The sequence below is a fragment of the Diabrotica virgifera genome, chromosome 6 (assembly GCF_917563875.1).
Source record: "Diabrotica virgifera virgifera chromosome 6, PGI_DIABVI_V3a".
Taxonomy (NCBI): Eukaryota; Metazoa; Arthropoda; class Insecta; order Coleoptera; family Chrysomelidae; genus Diabrotica; species Diabrotica virgifera.
The window spans coordinates 15,641,167-15,668,878 of NC_065448.1; the positions used below are offsets into that span (position 1 = coordinate 15,641,167).

The 27,712-nt window shown below is 33.1% G+C and overlaps 1 protein-coding gene across 2 annotated transcripts in view; it reads right to left on the reverse strand.

Annotated features, from left to right (window-relative positions):
• LOC114325370 (potassium/sodium hyperpolarization-activated cyclic nucleotide-gated channel 2) overlaps positions 1-27,712 on the reverse strand; it is a 571,529-nt gene that overhangs the window by 96,522 nt on the left and 447,295 nt on the right. For both annotated transcript variants that reach the window (XM_050653526.1, XM_050653525.1), the window contains one exon: positions 14,199-14,463. In XM_050653526.1, coding sequence (XP_050509483.1) covers positions 14,199-14,463 — 265 coding nt within the window. The remainder of the gene's footprint in view (positions 1-14,198; positions 14,464-27,712) is intronic.

Consider the following 27,712-nt stretch of genomic DNA (forward strand, 5'->3'; position numbering starts at 1 on the left):
ACTGTTCTTTTAAATATTCACAATGAGCGCTAAGCGCGTATTAGGCGGTCGTCAATAATGAGTGAGAAAGATATGCATTATTCCGGCCGTCCAATGGTGTATCTCACTCGCACTCACGTTGACGGTCGCCTCAATATGCGTTTAGCACTCATTGTTAATAATTAACAATAACAGCTTAGTAATCAATTAATGACACACATTTCTTTAGGATCTTGTAGGGAGGGCTTTAAACTTTGATTTAGGTTCTTTCTGTCATAATAATAATGGCAGAGGAGCCCACGCGGGGATTTTTGCAGTTACTCGCGCGCGTCAGATTATCACATGGGGAGAAACCTTATACCCTGTAAGTGTACCCCTACCATATTTTGGATCTCAATACAGGAGAGTTCGTTACCTAAGGGGGGCCTGAAAAAAAATTATATATATATCCCGTTCACAGCGTAATACGCCTTTGGGTTCCCGTTCGCCAAGCCTGTCTATTCTGCCAGTCTTCTTCAGATAGATTTCTTGCTGACATTGCTTTTGAGATTCCTTGGATCCATTTTGTTGGTGGTCGTCCTCGTTTTCTTTTCTCTGGTGGTACCCATTCTAATATCTTTTTGGGTAGTCTTTCTTCCCCCATACGTCTAACATGTCCGTACCATATTAGTTGTTGTTTTTCGATGTCTTCTATAATTGATCTTTGTACTTTCATTTATCTCCTGATGTCCTCATTTTTCACATGTTCTAATCTAGACTTTCCCGCTGCTCTCCTCCAAAAATCCATTTCAACTGCCAATAGGTTACCTTTAAGTTTTTGTGATAACTGCCACACTTCTGAGCCATAGACGATTACTGGTTTTAATATGGTATTATATATTCGTTTTTTCGTTTCCGGTCTTATATTTTTTTGCCATAATACTGAATTCAACGCACAAATATGTACATTGGTCACATTTCTTAATAGTTTCATCTTCTAAGTCGAGGTCATCTGCAGTATTTTCTCCTCCTACGCAAAGATATTGTGTTTTTTGGACATTTACTTCGAGGCCTTATTTTTTGTACTCTTCCATTAGTTTTCTAGCCATATACTCCAGGTCTTCTTTGTCTTGGGCAATAACTACCTGGTCATCTGCATAGTGCAACGTATATAACGTTTCATCCCCAATAGATAGCCCCATCCCTTTACACTTCTTCTTCCAGTGCCTGAGTGCTTCATCGATATATCTGTTGAACAGTATGGGAGATAAACAACAACCTTGCTTCAGTCCTTTTGTTACCTGAAAACCATTAGACACCTCTTTTCCTATTTTAACTTTTGCTATTGTGTTCTTATATAGCTCTTTAATAGCATCGATTAGTGTAACGCTGATACTGGTTTTCTCCAATACTTTCCACAACTTCGCAACAGGCACGGTGTCATATGCTTTTGTTAAATCGACTAAAAGTAAATGCACTTCTCGAGATCTCGGTGTTCTTTTCTCGAGTATTTGGGATAAGCAGAAAATACTATCTATTGTGGATCGTCCTGCTCTGAATCCGTTTTGTTCTTCTGACTCAAAAGGGCGGTATTCTTCGCATATGCGTTCTTTTATAATTCTTCCATATAATGTGCTAAGCGTACTCGTAACAGTTATACTCCGATAGTCATTGCAATTTTCCTTATTTCCTTTCTTATGGATAGATGTAATCCATCCTTCTTTCCAACTTTGTGGCACTGGTTCTCCATGCAAGTGCCTATTGAAAACTTCTGTTAGTATCTCGAATAGTTTGTTGATACAGCTTTTTTAGTGTCTTCGATGTTGATTGTTGATGGCTCCCCTTGAATCAGGACTTCATGTTGTTCTATGTTTTTGTATTCCGGTCTTTCTTCTACTAACAGTGTTTTATAGTGTTTTTCCCATTTTTCAGGTTCTATGGAGTGTATGGCTATTTGTTCTGTTTTGTTGGATCTGATGTTTTTTATAAACCTCCAGGATTCTCTTGATTTGCGGCCGCCGATGTACGTATCTAATTCCTGACATTTTCTTTCCCAGCTTTGATTTTTTGACTCTATTATCGTTGATTTAAATTTATTTACCATTTCTCAATATTCTCTTTTATGTTCTTGATCTTTTGTTCTCAGCCATCTGTGATATAATTTTTGCTTTTGTTCTTTCATTTCCCGTAGTTCATCATTCCACCAATTATTTGTCTTTCTGGGTTTATTTTCTCTTATACCTAAGGCTTCTTTGGCGGCTTGATGTATTCATTTTTTTATTATTCTATGTAGCTCTTCTGTTGTTTTATGTTTAAATTCTTGTGGTAGTTGTTGCTCTAATCTTTGTTTATACAATTCTCTAGTACTATCGTTGTCTAAACTTGCAGATTGTACTGCAGTTGTTCAACTTCTACTGAGTGATTTTCGTTTATGTTTTGATTTTGTTGGTGTTTACAATTTCCGCTTAGAGGTATGTATGTAGTATCATTTTGGCTTTTACTAAGTAGTGGTCACTTCCACATTCGGCTCCTCGAAACACTCTTACGTCATGCACTTTTATTTTAGATTTTTGTTTCATTATTAGGTAATCAATTACTGATCTCAAGTTTCTTGTAGGCTGAGTCCATGTATAATATGTATGTATTGCCTTATGTTTGAAATACCCATTCATGATCCTTAGTGAATTGTGTCTATACATTTCTATTACGTTTAAAAGTTAAAAAAAAATTACTATCCTTAAAAAAATTCGAAATCGTCATATTAAGATAAGGTAAGTTAACATATAACATGCATAACGGTGTACATTTCAAAAATCTGACGGTTTGATACTAAACACGACCCCCATGGGTAGGGGCGGGGGGTAAATTTAAAACTTTAGATAAGAACACCGCGATATTTCGCGAAATGGACATTAGACCGAAAAACTGCAAAATACACGTATTTAATATTTTTGAAAAATTTATCGAATGACATCAAACACGACCCCACACGGACTTGGGGTGAGGGTTACGTTAAAATCTTAAATATGAGCTCGGATTTTTTTATTGCAGATTTGGATTCCTTGCGTAAAAATAAGAAACATTTATTGGAGACTTTTTTTCCAATAGATGGCGCTATAATCGGAAAAAAACGATTGGTGAATGGTAAAATGGAAAATTAAATTAAAAAATGGAAAGTCTCCACTTAAATGGAAAAGTTTACTTAACTTTTTTTGATTTTAGGACCTAATCTTCACAACCCAATAGTTCCTCATAACACTCGAGTAACTGTTAATTTAGCATACTTCTCTCCCCTACTATAATTTTTAACCGAGTTATTAAGCATTCAAAATGGCCATTTTTGCGTATTTAAAATTTTAAATCGCATATAACTCGACAACAATCAATTTTAGAGAAAAATCACAAAAGACTTTTTTTGCTCAGAATGACCCAAAGAATCTAAAAAAAATCCGAATTGAAAGAATTGATTGTTTTAATTTGTTTAAAAAAATTGTTTAAACAATTTTCCGACCACGTTACCTCCTGGTACCCTATGGATTTGTTATAAGGACCTCTTTTTAAGTATAGATCAGTGCGGATCTGTTTTGAGGTGGATGTAAGAGGTGGCATTCGGATTTTTGCAGATAAAGTTAGGTGACAACTTCAATAATTATAATTGATTTATGCTCCTTCTGAAATATGCCCGAACATTAATAAAAAAATTTAAATATTTAAAAATTTCGAAAAATATCCATTTTTTTCTACTTTCATTGCTTATAACTTTAAAACGATTCATTTTGGAACAAAGTCGTAGGGAAAGAAAATAAAGATAATTGAATTTTGTATAATATACGACTGGCTAAAAATGTCTTAAATTATTACCCTTTCTGCAAAATAGCAATAAATACAAAATTAGGGGGCAAAATAAGCCTACTTTTATTCAATGTTTTTCAACCACTTTGGTTGCACTTAGAACTTTCGTAATTCGCTTAGAAAATTTTTACAACATACTTAAATCGCTCACCATATTTTATTAAAATTGACCTGATAGATTTTGCATAATAATTTTGCAATCTAAATTTTTTTAAAAAAGTTTAAATTTTTTAAAAACTTTCAGAACAGAAAGTAGACCATTTAGAAGTTTTCTAATTTTTTTACATATAAAGAGGTTCTCTACCTTTTTAATACACTTTACAGAATTAAAATTGGATTATTTAAGCGGCCTCAGCACTGTTTTAAAGTTATGAACAATGTTTTGGCTTATAAACAAATACAGTGAGGACGTTTGAGTTGGAATAAATTCATTTTCTTGAGAATGGGCGACTCTGGAGATAAATCCCTAAACAGATCCATTTTTATTTTTAAATTATAATTTTTTCGCATAAATATCATACTAGTGATGTCATCCATCTGGGTGTGATGACGTAATCTAAATATTGGAATTAATTTAATTCAAAAATTTTTTTTTAATTCAATCTCTGTATAAATAATTATGTTAATGTTTATATTACTGAATACAAAATTGAATAGCCTTTCCATTTCCATTTCCATCATCGATTACGTCATCACGCCCCGATGGATGACGTCACTACTATGATATATACAGTGCATCCATAAAGTAACGCATAAATTCATTATTTCGTAAACCAGCGACATTAATGAAAAATCCCGAAACAGGTCGATTTTTATTTTTAGATTCAGATTTTTTGACATATATATCATACTAGTGACGTCATCCATCTGGGCGTGATGACGTAATCGATGATTTTTTAAATGAGAATATGGGTCATGTGATAGCTCATTTGACAGGGTATTTAATTCTCTATTCACTAATATAAACATTAACCTAATTATTTATACAAGGTGTTAAAAAACATTTTTTAAATTAAAATAATTGAGACAAAAAAAAGAATGTATGTAATTTATTTAATTCAAAATTCGTTTTACTGTTGTCAGAAAACAGGAAAAAAATGTTTATTTGAGAAATAAATATTGTTTTTTGCTTAAATTCAATGTTAAAGCTGCCACCCACCTGTTGCTTGGCAGTTTGAACCTTTCGTTTAAGCGAAAATCAATGTTTATTTGTCAAATATTTTTTTTTCTGTTTACTGACAGTAGTAAAATGTATTTTGAATTAAATAATTACATTATATTCTTCTTTTTGTCTCACTTATTTTAATTAAAAAAAAAGAATGTGTGTGTACTTTGTACGCACGTAAGAAGTTATACTTCTATTATATGATTTAAACGAAATTAATATACTTTTTATTTATATTTTGTTTAAATATTAAACTAATTTATACTTACTACTTCTCAAACATTTTTATTAGAACAGTGCCAAAAATTAAAATAATAAAAGAATAAAACACACACAAACACATTAAACAAGCCACAAATGATGTCTGAACATTAATTGTCGAAATTTTTTTTAACTAAATACGTATTTTCTGAAAATACAATTATATAATAAATATACTTACAATCATAAAATGTATTAAAAAAACAAAAAAGAAAGTTTCTATTGGGACTCGAACCAGCGCTGATAAGAGCGGTTGGTATTGGAATTCCTTCGCCTCCTCCGCTTAGCCACGGACACTATGTGTCATTATTTACGAAGATCGACTAACTAAACGGATTAAACTTGTGATATTTTGATATTTTGAAAATTGATCAAATTATTTTAATTTTGAATTGAAATGATTTAGAATTGAAAAAATACAACAAAACATAGAGTAAAAAAACAATATATTAGGTGAATATTGATAGAAATTTTGATGGTAATCAAATTATATAAATAAAAGTATTACATACTATGTATTTTGGCAGATCAAATAGGTAGGTTTATACCCATGATACATTAACAATTATTACGTACCTGTTGCTTTTAAAAACTATTTAAAAGTCACTACAATATTATAAACTTTTTTGTTTCTGTCCTCACAACAATAAAACTAATATATTATACATTTGTTTACCTTTACCTTTACCTCCAAACCACAGCTGCCATATCGGATAATTTTTGACATGTCATTTGAACATCCAATCAGCACAAAGTTATAATGCGCATGCGCCGGGCTGATAGGTTTTAACATATAAAAAAATCACCCTCTATCGCCGGTAAAGAAGTATAACTTCAAAAATGTTTTTTGAACACCCTGTATAAATAATTATGTTAATGTTTATATTATTGGATAGAGAATTGAATACCCTTTCAAATGAGCTATCACATGACTCCTATTCTCATTAAAAAAAATCATCGATAACGTCATCACGCCCAGAAGGATGACGTCACTAGTATGATATATATATGCCAAAAAATCGCAATTTAAAAATAAAAATCGACCTGTTTCGGGAATTTTCTTTAAAGTAGCCGGTTTACGAAATCACGAATTTATGCATTACTTTATGGACGCACTGTATACCAAAAAATTAGAATTTAAAAATAAAAATCGACCTGTTATGTATGTTTCGGGATTTATCTCCAGAGACGCCTATTCTTGAGAAAATGAATTTATGCCAACTTAAACGTCCTCACTGTATTTGTTTATAAGCCAAAAAATTGCTTATAACTAAAATAGTGTTAAGGTTGCTTAAATAATCCAATTTTAATTCTGTAAAGTGTATTAGATAGATAGAGAACGCCATTATATATAAAAAAATTAGCAAGTTTCTAAATGGTCTACTTTTTCTTCAGGAAGTTTTTAAAAAATTTGAACTTTAAAAAAAAATTAGATTGCAAAATTATTCTGCAAAATCTATCAGGTCGATTTTAATGAAATTTGGTGAGCGATTTAAGTATGTTATAAGAATATTCTAAGCGAATTACGAAAGTTCTAAGTGCAACCAAAGTGGTTGAAAAACATTGAATAAAAACAGGCTTATTTTGCCCCCTTATTTTATATTTATTGCTATTTTGCAAGGGTAATAATTTAAGACGTTTTTAACCAGTCGTTTATCATACAAAATTCAGTTATCTTTATTTTATTTCTGTACGACTTTGTTCCAAAATTAATCGTTTTAAAGCTATAAGCCAAGAAAGTAGAAAAAATCGATATTTTTCGAAATTTTTAAATATTTTAATTTTTTTAATAATGTTCCGGGCATATTTGAGAAGGAGCATAAGTAAATTATTATTATTGAAGTTGTCACCTAACTTTATATGCAAAAATCCGAATGCCATCTCGCACATCCAAAAATAGACGTTTTTTCACAGATCCGCCCTGATCTAGTAAGTTTGTACATAAAAAACGAATCTGAATTGACCTAACGGGGGCGAGCATAGAGCCTGGACTATTAAACTGTGAGAGTGTGACCTGAGCAAAACGGTAAAACCGAGAAACCGGCTGCCTACGTTTGCTGTGATTGGTCGGTGGATGCCTCTTAATTTAAAATTTATTCATCTTGTAAGGCCGCTCTCTTATGAAAAAATTTCCGATTCGGATTCTTTGCGGATTCCTATTCAAACATGTCCCCTTTAAACAAATCTGAAGGGTACCGGGCGAAATTTTTGGGCAGAAATTGTTTAAACAATTTCTTTTAAACAAATTCAAAACATCACCTTCTTTACGGAAAATATTTTTTTTAGGTTTACTGAGTTATTCTAAACAAGAAAAGTATCTTGTCATTCTTTTCAAAAGATAATATAGAATACAGGGTGTTTCATTAGGAAAGTAACATACATTAACTGTAAAACGAGGACACTTAGGCGATCTTAAAAATACAATACTTCATGGGTCTTACTTCATTAATAACAAAGATACTGGGTGTTTTATCTATTTTGCCATTTTTTTTATTTGGTTCATAACTTTGTAACCACTCTATATATTCATTTTATATTTGGCACGCAAATAGTCTTTAAGGTGTGCAATAAATTAATTTATTTACAATTTTAAAAAATCCAGGTCCGAATTAAAAAATATTGGAAAAATATTCCGACCCAAAAACAACACCCTGTACATTAAATTTTTTTCAAATGGATTTTGCATTTGAAATGAAGATGAAAAACTAAATTTAATGGTACACTTTGAATTTTCGGCAAAATGATTTTTCTGGTAAATTGGATTTACCATTGAATGGTTCTTTACCATTGAAAGAATGGACATATGGTGAGTGAAAACATAACCATTTCTAGAGGGGTTAGACAGGGCTGTATTCTTTCGCCACTGCTTTTCAACGTGTACACGGAACACATATTTCTAGAGGCACTAGAAGAGTACAATGAGGGCATCAAGATTAATGGCGTACCAATAAGTAATTTTCGATATGCAGATGATACTGTTATACTAGCCGATAACATCGAAGATTTACAGATGATGCTAAATAGAGTAAATACAACTGGCAACCAATTTGGACTGAAGATCAATAGAAAGAAAACTAAATTTATGGTGATCAGTAAAAAGAACATTCAACATATCGACCTGAATATTGAAGCCGAACGTATTGAAAGAGTACACCGATTTAAATATCTGGGATATACAGTAAATGATAAGTGGGACCCAGACGTAGAGATTAGGATCCGAATTGAAATAGCAAGATCCAAATTCATAAAAATGAGAAAGCTCTTAAGCAACCGCAACCTAAGCGTTAACCTCCGATGGCGCGCCACAAAATGCTATGTACTCTCTACGCTACTTTACGGAGTAGAAGGGTGGACGTTAACAGCAGCAACTATAAAGAAGTTAGCGGCTCTAGAAATGTGGCTGTATCGACGCATACTGAGAATTCCTTGGACAGACAGAGTGACCAACACAGAGGTATTGAGACGAATGGGTAAAGAGTTGGAATTGTTAACAACTGTTAAAAGGAGGAAAGCGTCATACCTGGGCCATGTGTTCCGTAATAATAAGTACAGTCTGCTACAGCTTATCGTCGAAGGCAAGATTGAAGGTAGAAGAGGTTTGGGCAGGAAGAAGAAATCCTGGCTGAGAAACTTGAGAGAATGGTTTCAAATACCAGAAGCTGCGAACATAATACATGCGGCACAAAACAGAGAAACCTATCGTTTGATGGTCGCCAACCTTCGGTAGAAGACGGCACATAAAGAAGAAGAAGGTTCTTTGAATTTGAATTCTGAAATTATGTGAATTGCAAGAGCTTGAAGTAGAAAAAAAAATGTTCAACTTGTTAAAAACACTGTATATTTATTTATATTTAACACGCGAATATTCTTTAAGGTGTCCAATCAATTAATTTATTTACAATTATAAAAAATCCAGGGCCGGATTAAAAAATATTGGAAAAATGTTTCGACTTAAAAAACACCCTGTATATTATATTTTTTTAAAATGAATTTTGCATTTAAAAAGGAGATGAAAAACTAAATTTAGTGGTATACTTTGAATTTTCGGCAAAATGATTTTTATGGTAAAATTTTGAACTTGAATTGTGAAATTATGTGAATTGCGAAGCTCGAAGTAAAAAAAATTAAAATATGACTTAATATTAATTAATACCATTATTTCATCTAAATTGGTAAAATATTAACATTTCGACACATAACAATAATATTTAATGGTGGTAATAAGTACTTTAGTTTTGCCTAGTTATTATCCTGCCAATTTTTGCTGTTTTGTTTTAATCTTTAGATACTTTGTTGATTAAAGTGATGTGCATACTATGTTTTATTGACTCTTTATTATTTATTCATTATTTAAAGATAAATATTCGCTATAAACTATTTGTCACACATAATAAAAAAACAATGAAATGTTAACATTTTGCCAGTTTAGATTAAATAATGGTGTTAATTAAGCGCGTTTTAATTTTTTTCTACTTAGAGCTCTCGCAATTTACATAATTTCAGAATTCAAATTTGAAATTTTACCAGAAAAACATTTTGCCGAAAATTGAAAGTATACCACTAAATTTAGTTTTTCATCCTCTTTTCAAATGCAAAATCCATTTTTTTTTTAATTTAATGTACAGGGTGTTTTTTTGGGTAGCAACATTTTTCCAATTTAATCCGGACCTAGATTTTTTATAATTGTAAATAAATTAATTGATTGGACACATTAGAGAATATTCCCGTGGTGAATATAAAATAAATATACAGTGTGGTTAACAATTTCTAAGTTGTATTTCAATTTTTTTCTACTTAGAACTCTCGCGATTTACATAATTTCAGAATTCAAATTCAAAATTTTACCCAAAAAATCATTTTGCCAAAAATTCAAAGTATACCACTAAATTTAGTTTTTCATCCTTTTTTCAAATGCATAATCCATTTTAAAAAAATTAATGTACAGGGTGTTGTTTTTGGGTCGGAAAATTTTTCCAATATTTTTTAATCCGGACCTGGATTTTTTACAATTGTAAATAAATTAATTTATTATACACCTTAAAGAATATTTGTGTGCCAAATATAAAAGGAATATACAGTGTGGTTAAGAAGTTATGAACCAAATAAGAAAATGGCAAAATAGATAAAACACCAAGTGTCTTGGTTATTAATGGAGTAAGTCCCATTAAGTATGGTATTTTTGAAACCCTTAAGTGTCCTACAACGTATGTTACTTTCCCAATGGAACACCCTGTATAGACTAAGAGCCGGTATAGGTGAAATTTGCTAATCATTTTAGGCACTACAAGAGGCTATAAATGGTGTATAACTTAAATCGTTCTTTGGTAGAACCTAAAAGAAGACATATGAGCACTCTGACGTCACTTTTTAGTGGCACACGCGTCGACAGTGGCGCATCAAATTTTTCAGTTATGGTCTGACAGGATTAAATAAATTAAGGGTACCCTACATAACTCCCAGAATTTAATTTTTTTCATTTTGTTAACTTATATGTGCTTAAAAAATAAGACTCACCGCAATTTTAACCCACCAAACCTTCCCTTTACCCCACCAACACAAACGCCATTTTTCGTTTTCATTTTTTTTAGGTCAGATGCAATCAATTTGAAGATTTTAAAAAGTTCACACGCATTGTTAAGACTTTTACAAAACACGTATACAGTGCTAGTCAAAAGTCCGTACCCCCCCTCGTATCTTTTGTACGGTTATACATATTGGGACCGTGCAAGTTCGGCAAAGCGACCTCTATTTCTACGCTCTGTACTTTAATTCGCACTTTTAATTATATTGGCCAATTATATTAGTCCTGGTTGCTGGATAATTGTCAAGACCATAGTCCAAAAAAATAATAAGAAGAAAAAATAAGATGCAGGTTATGTTTAGCAAACGTAAACAATTGTATGTAGTAAATAAAATCAGTTATTAAAATGCAGTACTGCAAGCAAAATACAATTAATTAAATTTACCTTTATATAATAATTGCATATCATATCAATATTGTGGAGCAATATATAATTTTTCTGAGTCAATGACAGAAGGTATGAAATATACGTCAATTTGACAATTTCAATTGACAATATGAATTATTTAAGATGGTTGCAATATTTCTCCGCGACTCGCGCACGGTCGTTTCTCGTTTCCCTTTCCAAGTACTTGCACACCGCGAATAATAGTGAAATTCGGAGGAAGGAAATAAACGGACATAAACTTCTTAACAAGTCATGACAGGTGACGTAATAGTGACAGTTGACTTTACAGCGTCACTGTGACAGATAATTTTAAATGGGACCTTATGGCAAGTGATACCTCGTTTGAAAGGTATTGAAAATACCTATTCAGTCATACTAATTTTGTTTGAGTTAAAGCTAATTTTGATGAATAAATACAAAATTGTAGTTTCGAACTTAATTAATTAAAATTCAAAATCCCACCTATGATTACTTGTCAAAAAGGTTGACGTTGACGTAAAAACTACTAGAGAATTGAAAAACATCAACTTTTTTGACAAAAAAACCATAATTAATTATTTATATGGGAAATAAAAAAATTATATAAAAAAACCATAGGCGGACATTTGAATTTTTATTAATTAAATGCGAAACTACAATATTATATTTAGGTATTTAATTTATTCACCAAAACCAAAATCAACATAAACCAAAAAAAAAATAGTATGACTGAATAGGTATTTTGAATACCTTTCAAACAAAGTATCACTTGCCATAAGGTCCCATTTAAAATTATCGGTCACAGTGGCTCTGTAACGTCATCTGTCACTATTACGTCAGCTGTCATGACTAGTTAAGAAGCTTACGTCCGTTTATTTCATCCCTCCAAATTTCACTATTATAGGTATAACCGTTCAAAAGATAAGAGGGGGGTACGGACTTTTGACTAGCACTGTATTTCTCATAAACCCATTAGTTGAGTGTAGGTTCATAATATCAAAAAAAAAATTTTTTTTTTGGAAAATGCGTACGTCTAACTTTTTTTGGAGATGGCTGTTGGTTGGTCTTTTTTTAAATTTTATTTGTGTATTTATGTCAAACTCTTAAGAGGAAACAGTAGCGATCAACAGGTAGCGAAAACGCGTTCCAAGATTGCGGCTGTAATTTTGAATATTTTTTCGAGATATTTGGCACAGGTATTCGTAATATAATAAAGAATGGCGGTACAGAGCTCAATTTGAAAAATATATTAATATGTGGAAATTACTCTGTAATTAAATACAATATTAAAAAAACGAGCCTGTACCGCCATTAAGAAGAACAAAAAAAATACACTTTCTTTCAAATAAACTTTTTTATCCGATGCCTAGATTTTGTTGTGTCATTTTGGAACTACTAATGAAATAAAAAATTTTAGTAGTTCCAAAATGACACAAAAAATTTTTGTTCTTCTTAAGGCGGTACAGGCTCGTTTTTTTAATATTGTATTTAATTACAGAGTAATTTCCACATATTAATATATTTTTCAAATTGGGCTCTGCACCGCCATTCTTTATTATATTACGAATACGTGTGAATATCTCGAACAAGTATTCAAAATTACAGCCGCAGCCGCAATCTTGGAACGCGTTTTTGCTACCTGTTGATCTCTACTGTATCACCTTAATTTCTAGTTTTTTTTTCAGATTTTTCCGAAGTGTTCGTCACTTTCAAAAATACCAAAATTTGTTTTAGGGGTTTTTTCGGTGTTTGAAAGTGTTTAGGAACATATAAGATATAAAACCTTGATTTAATCTATTTTGAAGTCTCTAATATAAATAAAATCCCCCAACAAAACTCATTAAAAAGCAGTTTTTCGGATTTTTGAAGGTGGCGAATTTATAGTGTTTGATAAAATACCCAAAATAATGTTCTACGCTTTTTTCCAAAAGAAATAAAATTTTTTTGGAGATTATCTTTGTAGACACTCAAGCTACGGGTCTACAAAAAATAGACATGTTTTGTAAAAGCCTCAACAATGCGTGTGATTTTTTTGGAATTTTAAAATTTATTGCATCACACCTAATAAAAAATAAAAACGAGAAATTACGTTTTTGTTGGTGGAGGGAGGGGAAAGAGGGTGGTGGGTTAAAATTGCACTGAATCTTATTTTTTAATCACGAGAAATTTAAGAAATAAAAAAATTGAATTCTGTGAGTTAGGAAAGGTACCATTTAGTTTATTTATCCCATTCATAAGTGGAAAGTTTGATGTGCCACTGTTGATTCTTATGGTGCCTAAAATGATTAGCAAATTTCACTTATTCCGGTTCAATCGAACTATTTTATGTGATTTAATTTACGACCCACCTTCTTGTTATACCCTGTATATTATATGACAATGTGTGTTTAATAGGACAAGATCGATAAATGAGTATAGAACGAAGAATGATGATCGTTTTCGTATTTTTTTAATGTTAATAGGTTTGTTCCAACTCGATACAAAACCATGCAGTAACCGTTTAACGCATTCGCACTGCATCCTATACGTTCCAACTAGATTTGTAGGATGCGCAGAATGATCCAAAATACGTTCCAACTAGAAAATTGGTGATTCCGGAACCGATCATGTACGGTCAAATCAAGTCAAGAATTTTTGTGGAACTGATAGTTCTGACATGCGCAAAACAAACAATTTCCGTTTGTAGGTTATGTTTATATAAATATATTCTAACATTGTTGCTGTAAATATCAAAGTTTTAACTAATTTTAGATTAAGATAACGGCTTTTGTTAATTTTATAGAATGAGTGATATCGAAGGCGACAGTGATTTTAGCAATGACGAGCGTTACAAGCGTTCCAACTGGTATCCAATTCCAAAACTATTCAGAACTGGATATGCGCAATTCATCGTTTATGTACCAATTCACGCCTGATGCAAGAACGCTACAAGACATCAAGTTGGAACAAACCTAATGTTAACTGTCGGAACTAATCAATTGTAGCCATAAAAATAATCTTAAACGTCTACTTACCAGGTTGGAAGACTTCATATTTCAACTTAGTAACAACATCGGATACAAAATTCGAGTCGGCGTTCGCGAAGAACGGAACAGAGGCCACTAGCGATCTGCAGTTGTAGTTGATGACGTCCTCTCGCAGCTTCTCCGACAGCTCTCCCAGGATGCACTCCTCGTCGAAGAACTTGCCCTGGTAGCGGTGCTCGAAGTACTCGGTGATGCGCTGGCGCATCTCCCTGGGCAGCTTGCGGTACGCCATGTACTCCTCGACTTGCTTTACCTGATCGGTGCAGTAAGGGAAAAGTGCGATTTGAGAATTAGTCAGGCTCGGGCTGCAGTTTTTAACAATTTTTTTGTTTTTTTTATCGGATAATTACTGTAATGGACTGGGGAAGAAAGGAAAGGTAGATAGTACACGCTCAGAATACATGGTGTAGCAAACAATTTAAACCAATACCTTAAAACTGTTCCACATACAAACTGTTTAGTTTTAAATTAGATACATATTTGAGTACACCCTGTACATGGCAACAATGGCATAGATAAATAATATATAGTATTACCAGATAGATAGGCAACTCACTGTAAAAATTTGGTTCCTTACGCCATTTGCGAGCGATGTGTTAACTAATCACCATTTGGCGGGAAATTCAAATGGACAAGCATTAATTTTATCCGTTTAGCGCCTCTTGCGGGCAATTTCGTTACTAATTAAAATATCTTGTTATTTTACAAGAAATAATCTCACCTATATTATTAAAATAAAATACCAAAACTTACTAAGCTTGTTAAAGTATTTTATTTAAATAATATCTAAGTAATACTCATAAATTATTCGGAATTCTCAAGTTGCAAAATATGTTATTTTTGCTGTCAAATTTAGTAAGGAAAAGGGATATAAAAAAGTTAGACAATTTTTTTTCTAAATATAGGTACGTGTATTTATTTGTTGTTTCAGATAAAACAGTTATAAACTAATTACTATTTACCTATGCATTTTCTAACTTTTCTATGATTTGTACACAACAATAATAAACCATGTTTATTTTTTTTAACACAATACCAAAGTTCTTTCGCAACTAAAACAAAACTACACACTACACTTTATAAACGAAGGATAAGGAACCAACTGAAATTGAAATTACTAAGAATAAAACAATAAAAACTGTAAACTAATAGAAAATTATTTGTATTTGCACTACTAACTCTAACTGTCATTACTTTTGACATCGTCGAGTTAAGCCTCGTTTGATTATTTTATTTGTGACATTCAGGTATGGTGTTATGGTGTTTTAACATAAATGATTGGTTAAAGTCTTCGTGAGCGAGAAAGGCTGTCGTTTCTCTTTCTTTAGCTGAGCGGTGTGGAAGTGGTGGGGGAAATTCCCCAATTTTTCCATATGAGATTCCGGGGCATGAACAATGGTTCCTCGCTTCCCACACCTGATTTGCGCCGATTTATTCACAAGTCCTATTCGCTCAGCATGCCTCGAACGTATCCTGAACTTACCCAGAGGAAGATCGCCTGCGCATTAGGTGTTCAAAGGAAAAAATTCAACCTTATTTAACGTCCAATTTTGTAATGCGCATGCGTTCTCCCTCTGGGTAAGTTCGGGGCACGAATACGACATCAGTCATTCGTCATTCTACAGTAGCAACGCAACTCATTATAATATGCAATGTTGCCTATTTTCGCGCTTCCTTCAGTGAGCTATACCTAACTCATACTAAACAGTCTGTATTAAGAAAGTTACTTCCAATTATTAATTGTAAGTGTAAATTATAGGAAATTGATGCCAAAGTTATTAGATTTAAAAATTTAGCTAAACTGTAAGATTCTAGAAATTTTTCTCTGTTAGTTATGTAACCAAAATATAAAAAATTGTACAATTAATTGTGTATATACGGCGACAAATTAAAAAAGAAACGTCACAATCCATCAACTAGAACCGGAGATATAGTTTATAACTCGAGTTTTCTCCTCCAATACTCCGAACTGACCGAATTGGAGCTTCACATTTTAAAGCATTGTAGACGACTCTGTTCAATAGAAATCTATTTTAAACCTTTTTTTCATTAAAATTTTTGAAACCAACTGAGATTTACAAAAGGCTTTATTACTATAAAGAATCAAAATATCACGAACAGGTTTATAAAGTGTACATTGACAGTAAAACGTTGCTCGAAGAATATGGAAGAACTCTAAAGAGAGGAAAATCTCCGAAAATAAAGGAAATGTAAATTAGAAAACAGAAAATTGGGGAAATACTACAAGAAAATGCACAAGAGATATAGGGGGACGAAGAACTGCAGTCATAGTTAAAGGAACATATGGAGAAATAAATACATTAATAATGGAAACAACCCTAAATGAGGAACAAGACTCGTTGGAGAATGGAGAATTAGAGGGAATAATATATTTACAAAAAAAATAAGAAAACATTGAAGAAAATACGGCCAGAAACTGAACAGCCTGAGAATACACAGAGGAGATACATCCTAACACTGCCACAGGTAAAATTACTTGTATTTCACGGAAAATATGAGACTTGGACAACGTTCCACGATTTATTTACAAATTTGATTCATGAAAATAACCATTTATCGAACGCAGAAAAAATGTACCTCAAAACACAATTAAAGGGGAAGCGAACAGAATGGTACAACATTTACACATAGCTGAGTCAAACTATAAAGTGGCTAATTTTAATTAGCTGTACTATTACATTACTTGGGTTACACAACTTATAACACAAAAAAAGTTTCTATGAATCTTGATGTACTGAGCATGTAAAAAGCAGTTCAGAAATGTAGTTGGTGGTGTGGAATGTGTGAGAGTAGCGTGGTTTTTTATGTCGACAAAGAGGAAAAAAGCTAGTTTAAATATAAAATTTGTTTTGCAGAAAACCATTACATACATCTCCTTGGGGAAACTATTTATAATTTCGATTTCTAGATTTGTTGTCAGATCTTATAACTACAAAGATTTAATTTGTAACCTAGCTGTAAAAAATAGAAGAACCCAGATGCATGGTGTTGTAACTGTTTTGACATAAGATAATATTAGGTAATTTGGATCAAAAAATATGCCCATTGGATCATATAATGTATGCTCAATATGCTGGTCATATTGTACTCAAATAAAAAGTTGCTGTGGAAAAACCTACAACGTGTTAAATTGTTTTAAGAGTTATAACGAGAAGGTACAGTGGCATGACTTTAGAAAACGAATGTTGTTTTAACTGACGGAAAAGTGGCTGATATGAGTACTTACTCATTTTATGTCGACAAATTTAGAGACAAGTAGATACAATCTACGACACAGTAATACACAACTAGAAAAATACATTAGACAAAAGAGCTAAGGATAAATAGTGCGGAATAATTCTAGAAGAAACTGATAAAATAGGAAAGACCACATATATTAGGAGACATAAAAAACAGAAATGGAATAAAAATCTGGATACGTTCTCCGGAAAAAGAGAGCATATCGCGTAACAGCCAAAAGAACAAATATTGGATATCAGGTTAAACCTTAGAATTAGTGGCAAAAGGAAGAGGTCTGCTACAACATACCATAAAAATAAGAAGCAATACTCAAGAAATAGCGGTGCTAAGGAGTAAAATATACTATACATGCATCAGAGATAAAAACAACCATATAAATAATGTGAATCCCGAACTGGTGCAACATGCAAATCACCATGAAAATCATGAACTATTTAAAAAAAAGTTAAATATTTGGCCCGAAAGTTCAAGCGACAATTTCAAACCATTCAAGACCATAATGGATACGTGAAAACCGACATAGAGAGCATTGCAGAAACCTGGAAACATTAGTGCTCATAATTATATTATCAAGATACATCAAAAGATGTATAAGCCTCAAAACACACAAAACATGCAATCAAAGAGACAGAACCAATCATTTTACGAGTAGTAGAGACTTAACCAATTAAGAATTAAAAAACCCCAGGGATATATAGCAGATGGTATACCAGCAAAATCCTTAAACGTAAAGGGCGAGATTGCCATATATGTAATACTGGATGGTATTTGTCCTTCAAAAAACAAAAACGCTAGATAATAGAGGGACCACCGCACTATAAGTCAGATATCTCACACATTTAATATGTTCTTAAAGATCATTCACAGACGAATTTACCAAAAATTTGTTATAGAATTTGGATTTGAAGACATTGTATATTTGTATCTAATTTTAAAATACGAAGCTTACAGCTACCTTCGATTTTTGTCAAACAGATATGTAATAAAATTTGATTACCCTGTGTACTGTCCGGTTTTTTGCAAAACAGATTTTCTTCAATAATTCAAATCAAAAATAGGTCATAAAAATTCGTTACTAATAGAAAATATTTCGACTTCTTTGTTTTTAATAGTCCAAGTAATGAAGCTTAAAATAGAACAAAACCTCGCAATTTTTACAGAATGGATCGATTTACTTGAAAATTTGAAAATAAGTAGTGGATAGTCCAAGGATCAAAATCTATATCATGCCGAAAGGCGCTTTTACCATGGGGGTGGTTGCCACCCCATCTTGGGGGTGGAAATTTTTTATTATATTTTAATCACAAAAGTTGATAAAAACGTTCGTTATAAGCAAAAAACTCTATACATTTTTTTTTATAAAATTGATAGTTTTCGATTTATTCGCTATCGAAAGTGTTAGTTTTATATCGAAAAAATCAAAGTTTTCTGCTAATAACTCAAAAAAAGTTTTCGTTTCATCAAAACAACTTTACTTAACAAAAACGTACCTTCTGAAAAAATAAACAAAACAGTTTTTTTTATTTTCTTTAAGACCAATAATAATCGAGCTATACTTTATTATATATGTTGGCTCTTCTTCGTCAAATGCTAAATATTGTAGTTTCAAAGTCAAAGGACGGGAAAGCTATGCATTTTTTGGGGATAACTTGTTGAAACTAATTTAAAGTATATATTTAAAAATATGTATCTCCAAAAATAAAAAAAAATCTCTAGCTAAAAAAATTAAGCGACATAATGAAAAGAATGTCAGTCCCTATTTTTTTTTTCAGCAAAAAAGTGATCGTAAACCACCCCCTAATCACCGCCTTAATTAAAATTTGTCATTGACCTGATTTGGTTTTCTTGATTTATGTATTGTTAATAGGTTCTAGAAGTTTGATCGGCTTAGAATGATTAGTTTTTAAAAAAAGTGGAGTTAAAAGCGAATAACGAGTTTTTGTAGTTTGGTAAAAAATGCCGTTTTCTTCAGAATAGAAAGATTAGCATCAGAGATAAGAAAAAATATTTAAATATGAAATTGTAGCTTATTTAATTCTCAAGAACTTGGTTTGCAAAATTTTTTTACGGCAAAAATTTAGTGAGATATTGACAATTTAAACTTATAATATCATGCAAAAACCACCTTTACCAACCCTTTCAATGCCACCTCTTTTTGTGACAGAATTCTAAAAGGGTTTAATATGAACAGCCTTATAGATCTTTCAAAAACCTACACAATTCTTTTTTAACGAACTTTCTAAGATAAAAAATAAAAAAGTTACGGTTAAAAAATAAATATATTTTTTTGAAAAAAAAAAGGAGAAATCCAATTGTAAGCATAATAATGTAAGTTAGCTGTGTTTTTAGTCATTGGCCTTATTGATTTTTCTTTATTTGTGTATTATTAATAGATTCTAGAAGTTTGACTGGCTTAGAATGATTATTTTTAAAAAAACAGGTTTAAAGCGAATAACGAATGTTTGCATGTGGTAAAAAATGCCATTTCCTTCAGAATAGAAAGATAAACATCAGAGATACGAACAAATGTTTAAATATGAAATTGTAGGTAATTTAATTCCCAAGAACTTAGTTTGATAAAATTTGTTCTGCGGCAAAAATTGAGTGAATCGTAAATGAGTATACCATCGAAAAACATTGATTTTTTAGATATAAAATTAACACTTTCGATAGCGAATAAATCAAAATCTATTAATTTTATCAAAAAAATGTATAGAACATTTTTTGCTTAGAATGAATGTTTTTATTAACTTTTGCAATCAAAATATAATAAAAAATTTCCACCCCCCGAGCTGGGGTGGCAACCACCTCCATGGTAAAAGCGCCTGTCGGCATCATATAGATTTTGATCCATGGACTATCCACTACTTGTTCTCTAATTTTCAAGCAAATTGATCCATTTTGTAAAAATTGCGAGGTGAAAAGCTTTGGTTCCTGGACTATAATATTTACAGTTTGATTTTGATGATTCCAGCCACCATTAGTAACAAGAAAATGAAAGTTAAATATTTTCCATTAATAAAAACACATACATCAACAAAAATCTGCATAATCCTAAATTTAAAAAATATATATGAGCATTTTTATGTTCATACTTTATTATAAATAAACACTAAGACCCATTTTATCAACTTGATTGCTATTTTCCTGACATAATCTAGTTCTAACTTTATCTATGTTTTGGTAATATTAACAATAAAAAACAACAGAAATCAACTATACATAAAGGTGAAGACGATGTAAACGCTGTTGGCTTATAAATAATATATTGGCCAAAGGGGATATATCCTCTTTACTTTGTTTTCTTGTTTATCACCTTATCCAATATAGAGTTAAATATTATTGGACTTCATTAGTGCCCGATCTGATTCCAGTTGTTATTTTGCTAGTTTCTTTTATTTCTGTCTGAATCTTTACTTCACTTTAGTCTATATCATCATCATAAGTGGCTCGACAATCCGTTGTGGATCTTGGCCTGCTCGTAAAGAAGTCGCCACTCCTGTCGATTCCTGGGAACTACTCTTCATCTTCTGACCCCTAGAAAGTTTAAGTCTTCTTCCACATCATCAATATTTCTTCTTCGTGATCGTCCTCTACTTCTTGTGCCCTTTGGTTTTGAAAAAGTTAATTTCTTAGTGTATTCGTCATCTTGCATTCTAGCACTGTGTCCAGCCCATCTAAGTCTTTGCACGTTAACGAATTTCACAATATCTGGATCGGTGTATAACTGATACAGTTTAAAGTTGTATCTTCGACTCCATAGCCCATTTTCATTTATTTTAGTCTACAGGTGTATATATTTTCTATCAGTTTTACGCGATCTAATGGTACTTGTCTCCTTCTTCTTCTTCTTTCTAAGCTTTTCCATTTTCAGTGGTCGCTGTTCCATACGATTCTTCACCACTTATTTCTCTTCATCGCGTCTTCATCACGTAAACCTTTCTCTCTTAAGTCCTCTTCCATACAGTCCTTCCATCTTCTCCTCGAGTTTCCTCTACCTCTTTTCCATTAACTTCTAAGAACTCTATCCTTCGACCCACATAGTTTTCATTTCTACTTCTAATGTGACAAAATTATTGCAGTCTTTGTTCTTGAATCTTTTTTTGATAGGTACTACAGTGACAAGAAAGTAGTGTAGGCTCGTTTCCTAATCAAGTCGTTCCTGATCTTACCCCTTTTAGTCTTACCCAACATTCACTTTAACAGTTTCACTTCAGCTACCTCCATCGTCTTTTCCTGAATAGGCCACAGTTTCTTTATAGGCCAAAGTTCACCGACATATACCAACGCAGGTCTCATCACCATCACACTCTTTTATATTTTTCCTTTTCATACCAAATGGTACTTGTCATACATAGTAAATGTATAGCGTCCGATAGTCGGACTCTGTTAAATTCCTCTTTTAATCAGCGAAGCACGAATGCCTCTTCTAATCTAATCTTTCCTCATGTAGTATGAAGTATGACATGATTTCCTCTTGAGGTATCTCATCCCAGGCTACTTGTACCTCATGCTGAAATGCTGCTAATATCTACTGGAGACTAGCATATTCTAAGGATAAGAAAAAGAGTAAGGATAATATCCCTGACGTGTCCAATGGATGAAAGGGGAAGATATAAGGGACCAAGGCAACAAATCATCATATTCTGTTCTTTTTCTGGGGATCTGTTGCCAGCTTTTGATTTTTAATATCCCTAAGTCAGTGTCAACTCCATCTTACCACCTAATTCGCGGTCGTCCTCTGCTTCTGCTTTCTACATATGTTACTGTGGTTAGCCTTTCAGCAATCTTATTGTATGACATTCGAATTATGTGTCCAGCCTATCTAAGCCGCTGTATTTTAATGAACTTACGACATCTGGTTCACGAAAGAGATATCTTTTGGTATAATTCAAAGTTATATCTTTTGCGCCTCTGTCCTTGGTCGATTATAGCTCCAAATATCTTGCAGAGTATTTTAGGCACGAATATTCCTAATAGTATTTCATTCTTCTGCGTTAGGGTTCATATTTCTCCCCCTTATGTGAGGATCGGCACCACCAGTATTCTATATATGAAATTTTAGTTCTTCTCTGAACATTTCTTAAATTGAATTGTTTTTGAAGTCCTGGTAAGCACTATTTGTAAGGTTTATTTGTCTTTTAATTTCTTCGCTTGCTTTGTTGGTAGTAGTCATCAGCGAGCCAAGGTATGTGAAGCCTTTAGCTGTTAACATCTTCAAAAATATGATTGCTAAAGACTGTGACTGTTTCCCATTCGTCATTTGCTAGATGCTCCTTAGGTCGATTTCCTCTTGAGGTCTCTCATTCCAGGTTTACTTGTAGCTCATTCCAAATCGCTGCTAAAGTCTGTAAGGATGCAACACACGGAGAAATCGTCACATAATGTCCTGACGTGTTCAATGGATTAAAGGGGAAGATCTTAGGGACCAAGGGGAAAAATCCACTTGAACTGAAATGGGCCAATATAAATTTAATGAGCCATAAATAAAAATATTGTAAATATTGTAAGAATATCTGTAATGGTAGATGGTAGTCAACCTCCTCTGAGGAGATGTGCGTATAGAAAGATGAAAATGTTAAAAAAAGCACTACAACGACCTATTTACACCTGTTAATCTTGTTCTTTTTGTAATTAGATTGGAATAGCAGATTTTTGTTCACGTATCTACCTTCACTATTTTCTAAAATCACTAAAAAATAGATTTATATTTTAGAGATTGTATAATATAAAATATAAAGAAATAAGTAGTATATTTGTTAATTCGTTAATGATATGCACATGTGTATTATTGACCAATGTTTATTAATATTTCCAAATCAATAGAATTGTTAGTTGTTAGTATAACACCCCATGAGATATGTTTCAATGTCAAATGACTGCAGAAATTCGTGCTGTAATCAAACGTGCTGAAGAACGTTTTTGTGCTGTTTATGTTATGTAGATTAGTATATTCAAACCCATGCAGTCCAATGGAATTTTTATGTACAAAAATATGCCATGAGATTTTCTTAAACTTGTAGTAAAAATCGAAAAAGTATTATCAGAGATTTTCAGAAACATTTCTGCGAAACAATGACGTCTCAATTTACAACCTACAGTATACAGATGAGAGCTAAGTCTTAGCCAAGTTTTTTTTTATTATAGGATATTTACTACATGCAATCAATACATAAAAATTATAAGCATGTTTGTTGTTCGTTCAAAGGGGTGTATGTATAAGTTTGGATTTGTTATCCAGTGATAACAAAGGCTCCACTAGTCTCTTAAATTATTGAACTGCACTGCACTACACTTCACTACACTGCTGCTTAGAACCTATATGGTAGCTCCAATAGTTTGTGCCTCTTCAGTCTCCGAGTCTGCTCACTGTTATCTAGCAGGTACAGTGCAAGATTATTTGGGTGGTTTTCTAATTTTACCAAATAGCGGCTGCTGTATTCACTCACTATCTCCTTAACTGTGGCTACTTGGAGATCGTCTCGGATTTCTCTGTTTGGCACAAACCAAGGTGAATTTGTTATGGTCCGTAGTACCTTCGACTGGAAGCGTTCCAATATCTCTGTTTGAGTTTGCAGCCGTATCCCATAGTTGTACACCATATGTCCATATTGGTTTAAAGGCTACTTTATACACCAATAATTTGTTTTTTAAACTAAGTTTTGACTGTCTTCCCAATAGCCAGTAGTATTTGCTGAGTTTCAAGCCAAGTTGTTTTCTTTTGTTAAAAATGTGCTTTCTCCAAGTCAGTCCTTTGTCCAAGTGCATCCCTAAATACTTGACGCTGTCAGATTGAGGCAGATCTTGTCCATTTAGTGTAACAGGTGGCACTGTACCTCTGCATTTGGTAAATGTAACCTGCACTGATTTTACTTCGTTGACTTTAATTCTCCAGTTTCTTGTCCAGTCCTGAATTTTCACTAGATGTTGTTGGAGAATTCTTGCGGCTATGACTGGGTCTTTGTGTTTAACCATTATCGCTTTATCGTCTGCAAAAGAAGCTGTGATTGTTTGGTTGCTTACTGGAAGATCAGCTGTGTACATAAGATAGAGAAGTGGACCCTGTGGTACCCCTGCCTTTATCAATGTGATTTCTGATGTTGTCTGTCCGCACCTTACAGTAAAATATCTTTCTTTTGGGTAGGATTCCATAATAATGTACAGTGTGTGGGGGAGTGATTTTTTTAATTTAAACATTAGTCCATCATGCCAAACTTTATCAAAGGCTTGACTCACATCTAAGAAAGCAGTCGTGCAGTAACATTTTTGCTCAAATGCTTAATTTATTTCGTCCACTACTCTGTGTATCTGTTCAATTGTGCTATGATCCTTTCTGAATCCGAATTGATGTTCAGGAATCAGGTGGTTTTCTTCTATTATGGGAGTCAGTCGGGTTATGAGTAGCTTTTCTAGGAGTTTACCAAGAACTGGCAGCAGGCTGATTGGTCTGTATGAATTCACTTCAGTTATTGGTTTTCCAGGTTTCGGAATAAGTATAAGCTCGGCAACTTTCCACTGGGCAGGAAAGTGTCCTAATCGTAGCACTGCGTTGAATATTGTTGTTAATAGCACGATCCCTTTTCTTGGGAGCTCTTTAATAAGACAACCTTTGATCAGATCAAACCCTGGAGCCTTATCTGGATTTAAGTTTCTTCTGATTGTCTCGTGTACCTCTTTGACTTTGAAGAGTTTTGGAATTTGGGACATTTGATTTGGAGCTTCAAGAGTTTCTTTGATTTTAGCTTCTATTTCAGGCGTATTTTGCGATGGAAGAGGTTGAAAGACTTCCTCCAGATATTCTCGGAAGGTATTTGCTTTTTCCTCATCACTGCGTGCCCATGTTCGGTCTCTTTTACGAATTGGTGGAATTTGCTCATTTTGTCTTTTTAAGTTCCTAACCTCTTTCCATAACGAATAGTCTGTATCTTCTGTACTTGTCAGATTTTCTAAGTATTCGTTAAATGATGCATTCTTTATATTGTTTATAAGCTCTTTCAATTCTCTAGAAGCTTTGTCATAAGTAGCTTAGCCAAGTAGTCAGCAAATTCTTTATGTGGCGTCTTAACTAAAGCCCTATTTAGTAAACATACTTATTCTTCTTCATGTCATGAAAATCCTCAGGGATATTCGTACCTTTGATACCTCTGCTCTAAATAGATCAGCAGAAGTAGAGTTAAACGAAGCTAACAAACTGTTCAACAAGGAGATGCGACTTTTACCATTACTTCTACCATTACTTATACCGTATACTATTCCTAGTATTATTAATTGCAGTAAGTTATAGTGCTCGCTCGTCATGATATTATGTTCCAGATATTACAATTTTTTAATTTTAATAGTATTTAAAACCTCTTTCTCTTTTCTCTTTTTCGTCATCACCTCGGCATTCGTGACTCTATCCACCCAACTTACTCGTATTCGTAATACTCTTCTGTAAGTCCATAATTCGAGGGATTCTAATCTGTTTCAAATGTCTTTCTTTAATATCCAAGCCTTCAGCCTATAAAATAATACGGAGAACACATTGCATCTCAGAAGTCTTATCTTCAAATAAATTGTAATATCCCTGTTACAGAATACTTTTCTAGTTTGTTGAACGCAATTCCTACCTGTCGTATTCTTGCTTTAATTTCTTCTGTGTATGCATTATTTTCATTCAGTATTTTTCCCAGATATTTATATTTTTTAACTTTTTTAATTTGTTCCCCATGTATTGTTAAGTTTTGTTGGTAGGTACTGTTAAACTTTGGTAATCATCGTAAATTGTGTCTCTGTCAACCATTTGTTGTAATTCCTAAGTAGCGGAAACTAGTAGTGGAACCTCTAGCTGATAGAAAGAGGAGCAGAAACAATTCAGATACCACGTGGAGCTGGGATCAAACGCAGTAACAGAACCACATTTTTCAGTAATCTTGAAAGGTACAGTATCAGTATCACCAATCTGGTTAGCGCAGTATTCTCTTTATACAGGAACTACAGAAAATTTTGCTAAAATAACAGCATCCCTCATGGATTTGGTGTTGGTACTTCCTTGTTGCATTTTACACCCAGTACAATGTGTCTTTACATGCAGTAGAATTAGGTTTGGATGGATGAAGTGGAAGGAAGCGAATGGTGTGTTTTCTGACACACCACCCGCTGTGCTGAAACTGCTCCAATAGAGCTGAACGGAAAATTTTATAAAACAACCAAAAGATCAGTTATGATGGATAAAACTCAATGTTGGACAGTTAAGAAGAAAGAGGAACAACGAATGCATGTGACGGAAATGAGAATGCTTAGATGGATGAGTGGAGTGACAAAAAAGGATAACATTAAGCATCAATATCTTAGGGGAAGTGTAATGGTGGCACCAAATAATGCCAAAATGAGAACATAGGTTAAGACGTTAAACACTAGCCGAGACGTTTATCACCCAATACGAAGAATTGTTGATCTACAGATTCCTAGAGGGACTAGGAGAGAAAGACCAAAGAAGACGGGGGAAGAAGCTTAGACACGATATGTCGGTAAACGGGGTTGATAGTGATATGACCCAAGATGGGAGAAAAGAAATGTAATTAGGGAAGCCGATCCCGCATAGGGATATATAATGATGATGATGTTATGATGAATAAAAGATTATTTTTAATGAAGTTACACAATAGTATGGTATAACTAGACCCAAACCCAGACATCCAAAGTGAAAGTTATCCTCCAACACCAAATTGTTTTTTATGGTCCACATAATGCTCAGAAAAAAGTCACAGTTTGGGGGGGGGAAGGGGGGGGGAAGGGGGGGGGGGGGAAGGGGGAAGGGGGAAGGGGGAAGGGGGAAGGGGGAAGGGGGAAGGGGGAAGGGGGAAGGGGGGAGAAATCGGTAGTTTTTTTAGGTTTTTCTTCAATATTTCTAAAACTATGCGGTTTAGCATGAACAACCTTCTATAGAAAAATGTTCTACATTAAATTTGAAATAAAAAAGGTCCTATGCATAATTCTTCTAAAATGAATGGTTCCAAAGTTACGGAGGTAGTATAGTATAATTGGTCCAAAAAAGGCCTAACACAAACATTCAAAGTAAAAGTTTCCCTCCAACACCAAATTGTTCTATATCCTCCACATATTGTTCAGTAAAAAGTTACACCGTTTTGAGCGTCCGGTTTGGGAGGGAGATGTGGGAGAAGTCGGTAAATTAGTAGTGTTTTTAAGTTTTTCGTCAATATTTCTAAAACAATGTTTTAGCGTAAACAATGTTCTATACA